Source organism: Callorhinus ursinus, unplaced genomic scaffold, assembly GCF_003265705.2.
Source record: "Callorhinus ursinus isolate GAN/ISIS: 27379988/994484 unplaced genomic scaffold, GSC_fseal_2.0 scaffold30, whole genome shotgun sequence".
Taxonomy (NCBI): Eukaryota; Metazoa; Chordata; class Mammalia; order Carnivora; family Otariidae; genus Callorhinus; species Callorhinus ursinus.
In genome coordinates this window covers 17961701-17975852 of record NW_027397092.1, presented here as the reverse complement: position 1 = coordinate 17975852, position 14152 = coordinate 17961701, and the positions used below count along the sequence as shown (strand labels likewise).

General features: G+C 40.3%; 1 protein-coding gene across 1 annotated transcript; it reads left to right on the top strand.

Moving 5' to 3' along the window:
- Window positions 1-2828: 2828 nt before the first annotated feature.
- Window positions 2829-13724, top strand: CUNH5orf15 (chromosome unknown C5orf15 homolog). Its single transcript, XM_025860798.2, has 3 exons — window positions 2829-3016; window positions 10771-11297; window positions 12249-13724. The coding sequence occupies exons 1-3, from the start codon at window positions 2878-2880 to the stop codon at window positions 12378-12380; spliced, it is 798 nt and encodes a 265-aa protein (XP_025716583.1). The 5' UTR covers window positions 2829-2877; the 3' UTR covers window positions 12381-13724.
- The last annotated feature ends 428 nt before the right edge of the window (window positions 13725-14152 follow it).

Here is a 14152-nt window from a genome sequence, read left to right as displayed (position 1 = left end):
TTTTTAAGATTTTATCCATTTTATTTCAGAGAGAGGGAGTGAGAGAGAGAGCACGACAGGGGGGGAGTGGGAGAGGGAGAAGCAGACTCCCCGCCGAGCAGGGAGCCCAATGTGGGGCTCGATCCCAGGACCCTAGGATCATGACCCGAGCCAAAGGCAGACACTCAATGACTGAGCCACCCAGGCGTCCCTGTCATACTGTCTTCATTGGGTTCATGAGGATCTGTATATGTTTCAAAGTGAACTTCTGAATATGTCCAGAGATTTTGGCTTATAATGGTTGTTGGGTACATCCAGTGAGCTGGTATTTTGAAACGTACATAGGACCCTCTGAATATTGAGGGTATATTTCCCTCCCCACTTACGTATTAAGTATCTGCCTGTTGTATGCAGCATGTCAGAATATTGCGCAAAATTCCTTGAGTTCATGATATCTCACCAGTAAGAACCAAAACACACTGGTATGGGGACAAAAGGAAGAAAGTGGACCAAGAAGAGAAGATTGAAGGTGTGTTTATTACAGAAAAAGGCCTTTGTCTGAATCTGCCAACAAGCAGAAGCTGGAATCGAGAGGCTTATTCATTAAACTGAGTGGTGGTTTGTGTACTCAAGAGAAGGGAAAGCTCCAAGGGAATTTGGGAAGACTTTGTATCCTGGCTACCATGGAGGATTTGCAATAAGGGCACCATTCAGTCTATCTAGGCTTGTGGTGGGCTTAGGGAAACCAACATGAATGACCTCTTAGTTTTCTTAACACAGAGTTTGTGTGTTTCTGAGCTGTTACTGGGGCCAGATAAATGTTAAGGGAAACGAGATTCAAGAGAACAGGGGCCCTTCTCTCCTTAGAAGGGCAGTTCAGCTGTGTCTCTGGAGGATCCTTCTGTGGGAATCACGGAGATTAGAGTGGTGAAGCTATGGGTACAGCAAATGTCTTGCTTCATGCCACAATGATTTTCCTGCAAATCAATCAAGTGGAACTTCTGATTTTTAAGCCTACATTTAAAAAACATTCGCAGAATACACAGACCAAAGCATGTGTCAAGGCTGTAAGGGAATTTTAAATCTGCATTTTCATATACTGGGAGTTTCAAGTTACAAAATTTAAAAAGTAACAGATACTTACTGTAGGAAATGTGGAGGCTGTTTGAACCCTACTTCCTATCCCGCTTTCCTGCTTTTTCTCCATTACGCCTTTACCATTGTATAGTGTATATTTTACACTACTGTCTTCCTCACAAAATAAACTCCACAAAGGTATGTGGTTCATTTTGTTAACTGCTGTATACTGAAATATGAAAAGGTGCTAAATAGTTGAAGTAATAAATGATTAGGAGAAAGATAAAAAGTAAAACTTCCACCTATAATTCCACCACCTAGATATGGCCACTGTGAACATTTGAGTTTCATTTGCCTTTGGGAGAAGGAGGGCAGCTACTTCCCTTTTGGGATCAGTCTGTTATCCAGGCAGATATTCCTTTTAACAAAAATTTTTTTAAAGATTTTATTAATTTATTTGAGAGAAAGCAGGAGGAGGAGCAGAGGGAGAATCCCAAGCAGAGTCCCCCCTGAGCACAGAGGTGGAGGCGGGGCTGGATCTCACCCTGAGATCACGATCTGAGCCAAAATCAAAAAGTTGGCCGCTTAAAATAAGTCAGAGAAAGACAACTGTATGATTTCACTCATATGTGGAATTTAAAAAACAAAACGGAGCATAGGGGAAGGGAAGGAACAATAAAACAAAACGAAATCAGAGAGGGAGACCAATCATAAGAGACTCATCATAGGAAACAGGGTTGCTGGAGGGGGAAGGGGGGGATGGGGTAACTGGGTAATGAGCATTAAGGAGGGCACCCGATGGAATGAGCACTGGGTGTTATAAAAGACCGATGAATCACTGAACTCTGCCTCTAAAACTAATAATACACTATATGTTAATTGAATTAAAAAAAAAGTTGGCTGCTTAACCCACAGAGCCATCCAGTCACCCGTTTCTTTTAACAATGTTTTAGGGGCTCCTGGCTGGCTCAGTCCATAAAGCATGCCACTCTTGATCTCAAGGTTGTAAGTTCGAGCCCCACTTTGGGTAGAGAGATTACTGAAAAATAAAGTCTTAAAAAAAAAAAACCCATTTTTTTTTTTTTTTTTTTTAAGATTTTATCTGACAGACAGCGAGAGAGGGAACACAAGCAGGGGGAGTGGGAGAAGGAGAAGCAGGCTCCCCGCGGAGCAAGGAGCCCAATGCGGGGCTCAATCCCAGGACCTCGGGATCATGACCTGAGCTGAAGGCAGACGCTTAACGACTGAGCCACCCAGGCACCCCAGAAAAACCCCAATGTTTTTAAAATACTTTCCTGAACTGTATAGTATCCCATCACATGGCAGGCAGGGAGGGGCTCTCTCTGACCCTCTCTTCATCTAACATTTACAGCCTCGGGGCGCCTGGGTGGCTGAGTCTGGCTCAGTCTGTTAAGCGACTCCCTTCGGCTCAGGTCATGATCCCAGCGTCCTGGGATCGAGCCCCGCATTGGACTCCCTGCTCAGCGGGGAGCCTGCTTCTCCCTCTCTCTCTGCTGCTCCCCCTGCTTGTGTTCCCTCTCTCGCTCTCTCTCTGTCAATTAAATAAATAAATAAAATCTTAAAAAAACCCCCCAAAACAACAAAACACTTTACAGCCTCAGCCGGCTAGAGGCTTGGGCGGAACCTGCCCTCTTCTGCAGCTCCATACCCTTCCTCCTAATCGGGTCTCCTGAGCCCTTCACGCTAGGCTGTGACGTCATCACGTTGAGACGCAGATGCCTCAGGCCGTGGTGCCATACGCAGCGTCTGATGTCATGACGTAGAGCCTAGCAACAGCGCAGGCTCCTGACGGAGTCCGTTATGGCCGCTGCTGCCTTGAAGAGGATGAGAGGAACCGTGCAAGCGAAACTGCGGCCTTCGCCGGGCCTTCAGGTCCCCGAAGTATTGGCGCGGCCGCTGGTCCTGGCGCTCCTGCTTGCGTCCGCCGCCATGTCCAGTGGTAAAGGGGGCGCGGCGGCAGGGCGGGCGCGGGCGGGGAGACAGGCCCGGCCAGGGAAAGGACGCTTCCGAGTGTCCGGAGCAGATGGCTGTGTGTAGATAGGGCAGGGTCTCTCGGGGCGAGGACGGACAGTAGGCTGTCTGAGGGAGTCTAAGGAGGTGGGGTCTCTGAGAAGCCCGAGAAGTGGGGAGGAGAGATGCGGGGATCCAGGGAGCAGAGTATGTAGATGGGCGTGGAGGGAGGAGTGGTGGTGTTGGTCTAGAGTCTTGAAGAATGGGTTGCCAGAGGGGATGGCGGGTGCTAGGATCTCCGAAATTGCTTGGAGCGGGGAGTCGTGAGGGGACAGAGGGAACAGATCACCGGTGAGGAGATGGCCGCGGTTAGGAGGTGTGGTGTCTCGAGAGGGTCCCAGGGTGGGGGGAGGCACCCAGGGGTCTAGCAGGACCAAGGGAGTGTGGGCGGTTTCCGGAACGGGTGAGATTAACTAGTAAAGACTAGGGTGGGCAGGGGCACTGACCAGACTGAGCTGATGGAATATTTTGGAGAGCAAAAGTGAAGGGGGGAAAGCTGTCTTAGGGTACTGGTGCATCTCTGAGACCTGGGAGGTTCTGGTGCTCGGTAAAGAGCCAGGATACTGAGGCTTTGGGTTCCTGAGGAGCTTGGGACGAGGAGAGGAGGAAGGAGACGAGGGAGATTATTTGTAAACATGGTTCCCTGTGTCCTGGCTTAGCCGGACAAGACTGCTTCATTTTAATGGAGTTGTAGGATTTGATTATTTCGTTAAAAAATTTTTATTAAAATTCTTTTTATTATTTATTGAGGTATGATTGGCATATAACATGTTAGATTCAGGTGTACAATATAGTGATATGATATTTGTGTACACTGGGAGCTGATCACCACGGTAGGTGTAGGTAGCGCTCATCACAATACAGAGTTACAAAAATTTTTTTTCTTGTAATGAGAGCCTTTAAGATTTACTCTCTTACAACTTTCAAATATGCATTACTATATTACTGACTAGAGTCACCATGCTATATATTACATCTTTATGACTTATTTTGTAATTGGGAGTTAGTCCTTTTTTTTGTTAAGATTTTATTTATTTGACAGAGAGAGACACAGCGAGAGAGGGAGCACAAGCAGGGGGAGTGGCAGAGGGAGAAGCAGGCTTCCCTCTGAGCAGGGAGCCCGATGCGGGGCTCGATCCCAGGACCCTGGGACCGTGACCCGAGCCGAAGGCAGACGCTTAAGGACTGAGCCACCCAGGCGCCCCAAGGAAGTTAATACCTTTTGATGCTCTTCTGCCGTTTCTCCAACCTCTAACTCCTTCTTCTCTGGCAACCATCAGTCTCTTCTCTATGAGTTTGACTTCTTTGTTTTGTGTTGATTTTTTTGTTCCACATACAGGTGAAATCATATGGTATTTGTCTTTCTCTGTCTGACTTCTTTCAGTTAGCATAATGCCTCAAGGTCCATCCATGTTGTCACAGATGCCATATTTCATTTTGTGTGTGTGTATGGCTGAGTATTATTCCAGTGTATATACACACCACATCTTTATCTGTTCATCCATCCATGGGCATTTCGGTTGTTTCCATATCTTGGCTCTTGTAAATAATGCTACATGATTAAGTATTTCTTTTTTTAGAAATGTTACATTGTGAATGAAGATATTGAAGTCTTTATCAGGAAATAAAGAAATATGTAACCTAGGACCTGAGACTTGGGGGGAACAAAGCCATTAATAAGAATTTGTAATGATTAAGCAGTATTTTGTTTAGTATTCCCTTTTTTCTTTAGGCCAAGACACAGTCCTGCTTTTCTCCTTAAATCTTTTTTGACTTTTCAGTGAAAAACAGTATGAATGGGATAGTGTTTTCTTATTTGCCGACAGGGGCTGTCTATTACAGTGCTGTGGTTACTTCCTTAGGTTTCCTTAGCAGCAATGAGGGTAGGGCAGCCACCGTCCCAGAAGCATTTGTAAGTCTGTGGCGAAGGACTGAGGTTCATTTTCCCAAGGCCCTTTCATCATGAGTAAACTAGAATGAGGATTTCTCTGGTTAATGCAGATATTCCTGTTCCTAAAGTGCTTACGTAGCACGATTGTTTAGTTATTTAATCATTTAAGAAAAAAACCTGACATTTAAGCATTTATATTTCTTACTGGAATGCTTAAGACATACAGTTTGAGGGGTCTATAGCTGGTAACTGTATTTCAGAAACAGCCTTTCCCCTGGTTGAAAATTTTGTAGGGAGGGGCAAGCGAGGGGGGAGTGTGGAGTATTAAGGTGTCTTGTCTTTTTATTTATTAGAGTGCCATAAATAGTTCTCCAGCTAAACTGGGACATTTTAGATAATCTCTTCAAATTTTAAATTTTAATTTAATTTTATTTGTTTAAGGTTTTATTTATTTGTCAGAGAGAGAGAGAGAGAGAGCACAAGTAGGGGGAGCGGCAGGCAGAGGGAGAAGCAGACTCCCCTCTGAGCAGGGAGCCCAATGCGGGACTTGATCCCAGAACCCTGGGATCATGACCCGAGCCAAAGGCAGACGCTCAACTGACTGAGCCACCCAGGTGCCCCAATCCTTTTTTTTTTATTAAGTCTTTCTCTCAATTTAAAATTCTTATTATTCTCTACTAAAAATAATTTAAATGTAACACCTGTGCTCTTAAGAGGGAAGCAGCAGTACAGTACAGCATGGCATTTGTAAAATTTTAAGAGAAGTGTTTTTTTTCTTTAAATTTTTTTGTTATGTTAATCACCATACAGTACATCATTAGTTCTTGATGTAGTGTGCCATGATTCATTGTTTGTGCATAACACCCAGTGCTCTACGCAGAACGTGCCCTCTTTAATACCCGTCACCAGGCTAACCCATCCCCCCACCCCCCTCCCCTCTAGAACCCTCAGTTTGTTTTTCAGAGTCCATCGTCTCTCATGGTTCATCTCCCCCTCCGATTTACTCCCCTAAGAGAAGTGTTTTTTTTTTAAGCATACCTTATGGTAGAGTGATTTCAAAGTAATTATTCTTTTATTTATTTTATTTTATTTTTATCTTTAAATTTATTTTGAGAGAGCACGAGCAGGGGGAGGAGCAGAGGGAAAGGGAGAAGTAGACTCCCTGCCGAGCAGGGAGCCCGATACAGGGCTCATCCCAGGACCCCCAGTATCATGACCTGAGCCGAAGGTGGATCCCTAACAGACTGAGCCGCCCAGGCACCCCAAAGTAATTACTGTATTAATAAAAAAATAACAGTCTAGATAGGATGTCTTGAGCTCCAAACTTCAAGTAAGCATAGAAAGTTAGAAAGTTACTACATTAGATTTATTTAAACTTGTTCCATATTAAGTTTCTTAAAATTTCAGTACTTGGGTGTATTCTTGACAATCTGTAAGGATTTAAAATTTTTATTTTGACAGAATAAAAAATAATATAAGCATTATTTTTGATCACTGGTTGATCACCTTATGATTAAGTCTTGCCATGTCATTTCAAAAGTGCCTACTTTCTATGTTTGTCATTAAATTGCTCCCAAATGATCACCTAAATTTAATGTGTAGTGCGTTTAATTTTTGAGCCCATGTTTCCCAATCCAGTGTGAATGAATTCTCAGGGTCCTCTGCATTCTTGTTTAAGAAGTATCGATGTAGTTGATTTTAAGACAGTTTTTTAAAGGGACCAGTAGAAGAGAATTAAATGTAGAATGTTATTTTTAAAATGTTGTTTTAACTAGAGTGGAAATACCAAATAGAAAAGGGTAAAAATGGAACATTTAGAAGTCTAAAGTAATACATATGGTTCTAGAAGCTCAACAATTAAATCCATAAAGTCAAAGTCACTTTGTTCTGAATACTCTTCATTTCTGACTAGATCAAATTCTCCGATTTGAAGGAGTGGAGGCCCAGGAGGTCCAAGTTTTTACTCCTTGAACAATACTTAGTAATTTTGCTTCTACTTGGTGCTAGGTATTGGAGTTATAACAACAAATGGGGTGACATTGGAGATACCCTTAGAAGACTGAGTGCGGTTTTGCCTGGCTGATAACTATGGAAAAGGCTTTTCACAGGGTGTGATAGGTGCAAAGATGCTACTTGGGAAGTGGTGTAGGTAGGGTTTGTGGTGAGAATTGGGTCAAGAGCATATTCAGTAAACATTTATTGCTATCTGTTAAGTGGGCAACAGGGACAGAGTAGTTTGGGAGTTTAGTAAGAGATGAGATTGAGGTAACGGGTGCCAGATCATGTAGGATCTTGTAGCCTATTACAAAGACTTTGAATTTCACTTTTGAGAGAAGAGGAGAGCGCCCAGAGGGTTTTAAGCCGAAGGAGTAACATCATTGAACTGAAGTTTTTACAGGGCGATTCTGGCTGCTGTGTGGAGACCGGACAGTAGGGGTTCAAGTAGAAGCAGGCAGATCATTCAGAAGGCCTTACTGTTTGGGGAGTGGGAAGTAAAAATATATTTCTTTAAACTTTTTATTTTGAAATAATTGTAGATTCACTTGCAGTTGTAAGAAATAATACAGATCCCGCATACCCTTTACCCAGTTTTCCCAGTGGTAACATCTTAAGAAACTGTAGTACCATATCACAGCCAGGATACTGACATGGATACAGTCAAGATAAAGAGCATTTCCATCAACCTCTTGTGTTGCTTTTTTATAATTACTCCCACTTCCTTCCTGTCCCCACTCCCTCCTGAAATCCTGGCAACCACTAATCTGTTATTTATTTCTTTATTTTTATCATTTGAAGAATGTGATATAAATGGGAATCATATGGTATGTAACTTTTTGGAATTGGCTTTTTTTTTTTTTTTTTTTTTTTACCTAGCATAATTCTATGGAGAGTCATCAAATTGTTTCATGTGTCAATAGTTCTTTTTTACTGCTGAGTAATATTTTGTTATTATATAGATACACTGCACTTTGTTTAACCATTCATCCTTTGAAGGACAGCTGGGTTGCCTCCAGTTTTTGGCTTTTATGATTAAAGCTGCTGTAAACATTCATGTACAGATTTTTTGTGTGATTGTTAAGTTTTCATTTCTTTGGGATAAATGCCCAGGAGTGCAATAGCTGGGTTATATGGTAGTTACATATTTAATTTTTTAAGGAACTGCCAAACTGTTTTCTGGCATAGTTTTCCTATTTTGTGTTACCACCAGCAACATTTAAGTGATCTAGCTTCTCTGCATCTTTGCCAGTATTTGGTGTTGTCATTACTTTTTATTTCAGTTATTCTGATAGGTGTGCAGTGATATCTTTATTGTGGTTTTAATTTGCATCTCCCTAGTGGCTAATAATCTTTTCCTGTGCTTATTTGCCATCTGTCTATTCTCTTCAGTGAAATGTGCCTCTGTGTCTGTTGCCTGTGTTCTAATTGGATGGTTTGCTTTTTCGTTTTTGAGTTTTCAGATTTTTTATGTATTCTGGATACTAGTCCTTTTTTGGGTTGGGGCTCACAGATATTTCTTCCTTTGTGTAGCTTATCTTTTCATCCTCACAGGAAAGTCTTTCATGGAGCAAAAGTTTTTCATTTTGATAGAATCAAATTTATGGATTTTTTCCTTTTATGTACTGTGTTTTTGGTGTCAGGTCTACAAATTTGTGTCTAGTCCTAGATTCTAAAGATTTTTTCCCTTTGTCTTTTACATTTATTTTTATTTTTTTAAAGCTTTATTTATTTGAGAGAGCAAGCTACTATGTGCCCTGCCGTCCAGAGCAGGGGGAGGAGCAGAGGGGGAGGGAGAGGAAGAGGGAGAGAATTTCAAGCAGAATCAGTGCTGAGTGCGAGCCAGAGGTAGGCTTGATCTCATGACCCTAAAATCATGACTGAGCTGAAACCAAGAGTTGGATGCTTAACTGACTGAGCCACCCAGGCATCCCTACATTTTACATTTAAATTTGTGATCCAAGGGAAGTTAAATATATCAGAGAAATAGCAATGTATAATACTATTGCAAATATAAAAATTCTTTTAAGAAATTCCTGTTAATAGTTTTCTGAATGCTATACTCAATTGTAGGACCTGTTTCCTCCTTTTCTTCCAATGGAAAGTTTCAAGGAACCAACTGTTGAAAATACTTTAAGGCAGTTTTACTAATTTACTAATTTTTTTTTTACCAATTTACTAAATTATTTTTTCTAAGAGATTTCATTCAGTCCAATTGATACTAGCTATTTTTTCTATACAAAATAGGTGTCAACTATGATACACAAACCAGAATGTATTCATGTATTCAAGTATTACATGTTTGAACAAGGAGTGGTCTGTTAGGTTGTTAATTTACGTGTATGCACATGTTTGTGAAAGCCTGGGAAGGGTTTGGTTTAATCTTACCCCTATAAAATATTTTACTTTAATTTGATGGACTTTAAAATAGTACTTTGTATTTTCAGATCTGATGTGACAGTTCCTCTTTTTTAAAAAAAGATTTATATACTTTTAGAGAGAGAGAGAGCGAGCATTGGGGAGGGGCAGAGGGAGAGAGAGTCTTAAGCAGACTCTGTGCTGAGTGTGGAGCCCGACACAGGCTGGATCTCACAACCCTGAGATGATGACCTGAGCCGAAACCAGGACTCAGATGCTTAACCCTGACTAGACCACCCAAGTGCCCCAGACAGTTCCTTTTTTTACAAGTATAATGGATATTCTTGAAGCTTTTCAACAGATACTACATTAGATTGTATATTAGAAACACTGTTAAATTTCAGCAGGATTCTTCTGAACTTTTGGTGTATAGAGCTACTTCTGTAAACAATTTAAACTACTTTAGTAAACCACCCTGAGTGGGTAGGAACATAGGGAAATAAGAGCTTGTATGTGCTTGGTGTCACTCCCATACTGGATTGCCTTCCCCAATCTTTAAAATAGTCTAGTTTACACTTAGTTTTCAGGTTTCCAATTCAATTTCCATTTCTTCCCCTTTAGGAGTTTTTGCTTTCTTCTCCCTAAGAATACCTAAATTAAAAAAAAAAAAAAAAGGAAAAAAAGAAAAAGAACAAAAAAGGAAATTGGGAGAGGAGGTCTTCTGGTTTTAGTATCACTTAGAAATGCTGACTACAGCTTGCTTATAGCTTCTCTTAAATTTGTTGTATTGAAAATAGTTTCACATTTTTTTAAAAAAGATTTTATTTATTTGAGAGAGAGAGAGAGAAAGCACAAGCAGGGTGAGCAGCAGAGGGAGAAGGAGAAGCAGACTCCCTGCTGAGCAGCGAGCCAGAACGCTGGACTCTATCCCAGGATCCTGGGATCATGACCTCAGCTGAAGGCAGATGCCTAACCAATGGAGCCACCCAGGCACCCGTTAGGTTCACATTCTATATCTAGTTTGTGACCTTACTGTTCTGGAGATGGGGTGCAGTCTGAACAATGGTTATTGAAGTCCAGCTCCTTTGTGAAATGAAAACAGAGGGGATGGGTAGGAGCTTTGTGTGAATTTCACCATTGTGACCTAAAGTTACCCCTCTCTATTCTTTCCTTTTTCTTTTGCTGACAGGCTACATAACGTAGTAGGTCTTTTATGGTGCTAAACTTGTTAATTTCTGGCTAAAGAGTTATTACCTGATGAATAATTGACTAAGAAGAAATGTAACTGATTGCTGGCTATTGAGACTTATTAAATTCTCAAGGGAAAGAGGAATTTGGCAAAGAGAAATGCTTAGTGAAAAATTTAGGTGAATATCCTTCTAGCTTGGTGGAGATAAAGTTGGAGATTTCAGTTTAATGTTCTTTATTCACTATTTTAGCTCTACCGAATACTGATGTGCGGAGCCACGCTGTACTCCCGCCAGATGTTTCTGCTCCAAATATGAGTGCTTTAACACATGAAAACCAAACCAAACTTTCTGTCTTCCAAATCAACACCACTCTCCAACCCACAGCTAGTACAGAGAAAGGTGGAGGGGCATCTGTAGCCCCTCATCCGTCACCTACTGCTTCTCTGTCTCAAGAGGAAACAGATAACAATGAAGATCCCAGCATAGAGGAGGAGGATCTTCTCATGCTCAACAGTTCTCCGTCCACTGCCAAAGACACTGTGGACAATGGAGACTATGGAGAACCAGACTATGACTGGACCACCAGCCCCAGGGATGATGAGTCCAGTGAGGCTCTGGAAGAAAACAGGAACTACATGGAAATTGAACAGTCAGTGAGATCTTTTAAGACCCCATCCTCAAATATTGAAGAGGAAGATAGCCATTTCTTTTTTCATCTTATTATTTTTGCTTTTTGTATTGCTGTTGTTTACATTACATATCACAACAAAAGGAAGGTATGTTTGGGGTTTTCAGCCCCTCTAATTGCCCTTTATTATCTCAGTCATATTTCTTACTAATGTTTTTGATGATTCAGAATTTTTTTCTTTTTTAGTCAAGTTTAAATTGATGGTAAAATATCAAGATGTCTATCAGTTTATAAACCTATGGTATATTTTAATAAATTACAGACAGAATGCTTTACCTTGAATGCTTCTAAAAAAAGAAGTCAAACTGTTTTTTGAGCAAAACCAAAGCCTAGTGGTTTTTGAAAAACAGGTATTATGTCTTAAGTTAGCATTGTTCCTTCAGTGGGAATACTGTGGAGAAAGATTGTTAATTTAATACTTTTAATTAAGTAAGCATTGAACTTAATAGTATTTTTTTTTTTTAAGATTTTATTTATGTATTTGACAGAGAGACAGTGGGATGGGGAACACAAGCAGGGGGAGTGGGAGAGGGAGAAGCAGGCTTCCCGCTGAGCAGGGAGCCTGACGCGGGCCTCGATCCCAGGACCCCGGGATCATGACCTGAGCCGAAGGCAGACGCTTAACAACTGAGCCACCCAGGTGCCCCAATAGTATTTTAATATTTTTTTTCCTGGTTGTAAAATCGTTACATATTTATTTTGAATGCCAGTGATATTCTCTCCCAGTGTTGAAATGTTGGGCTATCTCTGATCTAAACACATAAGGGACTTGTTAAATAGGCAGGCTCCTGGGCTCCACCGCGATCTACTAATTCATCACTGCAGATAGAACCCAGAATCAGTCTTCAGCAAGCACTCTGTACATTAAAATTTGAGTAGCACTGTTTAACTTTGTTTACATGATGGAAAATAAAGCCCTTTTGTTGTTGTCTTTTTACTTTTTGAATTTGGGAATCTAGGAGAGAGTGCACTTGTTACACTTTTAGCCTATCCTCTATTTGCTTTTTTTGAATATCTAATTTATTTTGTTTTTTTCCAGATTTTCCTTCTGGTTCAAAGCAGGAAATGGCGTGATGGTCTTTGTTCCAAAACAGTGGAATATCATCGTCTAGACCAGAATGTTAATGAGGCAATGCCTTCTCTGAAGATTACCAATGATTATATTTTTTAAAGCACTGTGATTTGAGTTTGCTTATTATGTAATTTTATTTGCTTGACTTTTTTATATAATATTGTGCAGATGTTTGCCATAGGCAGTGGGTACTTAAATGAGAGATGGGTCTCTCTTTATTTTGCCTTGGTGCTTTGGAAATGAAATGTCACAAACAAGGAGTATATAATTTTTTATCTACAATTTTAGAGGTAAATTTAATCAGGTGTTCAGAATGTGGAGCTAAGCATTATCTGTTAGTTTTGTTTTAGATTTCTTTATTGTACTTCTTCTGGAAGTATTAGTAATACTAGTTTTAAAAGATCCCAGCCTTCAACTAAATCCTAAACATATCTGGTACTGCTGGCTCAGATTCTCTTTCTGCCATCCAAGTACTATTTTTTAAGCCACATTTTGTGCTCCCAAACTGTAATCTACAAGGATGTGTGTAATACTGCTTGGCGTATAAGTAACATTTTTTTCTTCCAGGAAAATTGCTTTGGATATTTTTGGATAATTTAAATATAATTTAAGATAATGATATTGCTCAATCTGACCACAATTTTAGGTAACACAATAAATGTCTCTAGAAATTCTGGCAATAGAGAGACTAGTTTGCCGTGGACATAGATAAAATGTTACAGAGATACCATATTTTGGCTTGAATTACTGAATTAAATTTAGAGGTAGAAATTGTGGGAAAATACTAAATATACATACAATTGCTTTTAGTTAGCAATTGATTGTAGCACGGGTTCCTCCAAGCTTTCAAGTAAGGAGCAGAGTTTAAAATTGTATCAGATTTGTTCACTTTATTACTTTATAGTAAGTTTGAGTAAATCTTAGGGGCCATTATCACTTAAATAATACTGTTTCTAGGCCTTTCAAATTAAAATTATACCTGAATGAAGTTGTTTGTATACATAAAGGATAAATGTGTACACTGACTTTTTCTCCCCCCTGTACTTGTTTTATTTTTCACAGCAACTGGAAATTATTTACTGTATTTCATTTTAGCCTGTCTTTATATAATAAAGAGTTGATGAGTATGTAAATATGTGATTTGAACCATGTTTGACTTAAAATGTCACTGCAGCTTTTTAGAAAACATAGCCCTTAATATATGTTAAAACACCTGCTCAGAAAGCCCGGGTGAGCCAGTGGGCATGTGCTTTGTGTAAAGATGGAAGAAGTAGGGCAATCCACCATTTCTTTCAGGTGGACAATTTACTCTCGTGATAAGGAAGGGGAGCACAGTGGAAATACACCTGAACTGTTTTATTGCAGTAATTTTTCATATCTGAAATTGTATTATTTAATATTTTGAATAAGATTTTAAAAATAAATGGCAAAGATATAAATCTATGATTTTGTAAGTGTGTTTCATTTTAATGGTGGCATGGAGTCCTTCCTTTGGGTGGTGATAGAGGGGTCATGTTTTGTTTGGGAGGAAGCTAAACTGACTAGCTTGTTTTTGTTCCTTTTAGCACTAGTACTCTGCCTCTATGAACCCTCTCAGATTTCTAAATCCTACTTCAGGTCCGGTTTTCTGCTAGGTACTGAAGTTTATTGAAAACTGTGGCAAAGTAGGATTGCAAAGAAAAGTAAAGCAGCTAAATCAGTGTATACTTTTTAGCATTCTGGCCTCCCTGTTGTCTCCCTGTTGAAGGTTCCCCTATCAGGAAGCTCATACCCCCTTAGTGGATCTAGGGTTCTTGGGCTTTTCCACAATCTTTGCGTTCCACGTCCAGTGCTGCAATCAAGTGGTCTTTGACTTTTGGAGTGTCACATCA

Excerpts from the sequence above, each read along its gene's own strand:
- CUNH5orf15 (XM_025860798.2), top strand. The coding sequence starts at position 2,878 with ATGGCCGCTGCTGCCTTGAAGAGGATGAGAGGAACCGTGCAAGCGAAA. Across the intron at positions 3,017-10,770 it reads GTCCGCCGCCATGTCCAGTG|CTCTACCGAATACTGATGTG; the intron begins GTAAAGGGGGCG and ends TCACTATTTTAG. Across the intron at positions 11,298-12,248 it reads CATATCACAACAAAAGGAAG|ATTTTCCTTCTGGTTCAAAG; the intron begins GTATGTTTGGGG and ends GTTTTTTTCCAG.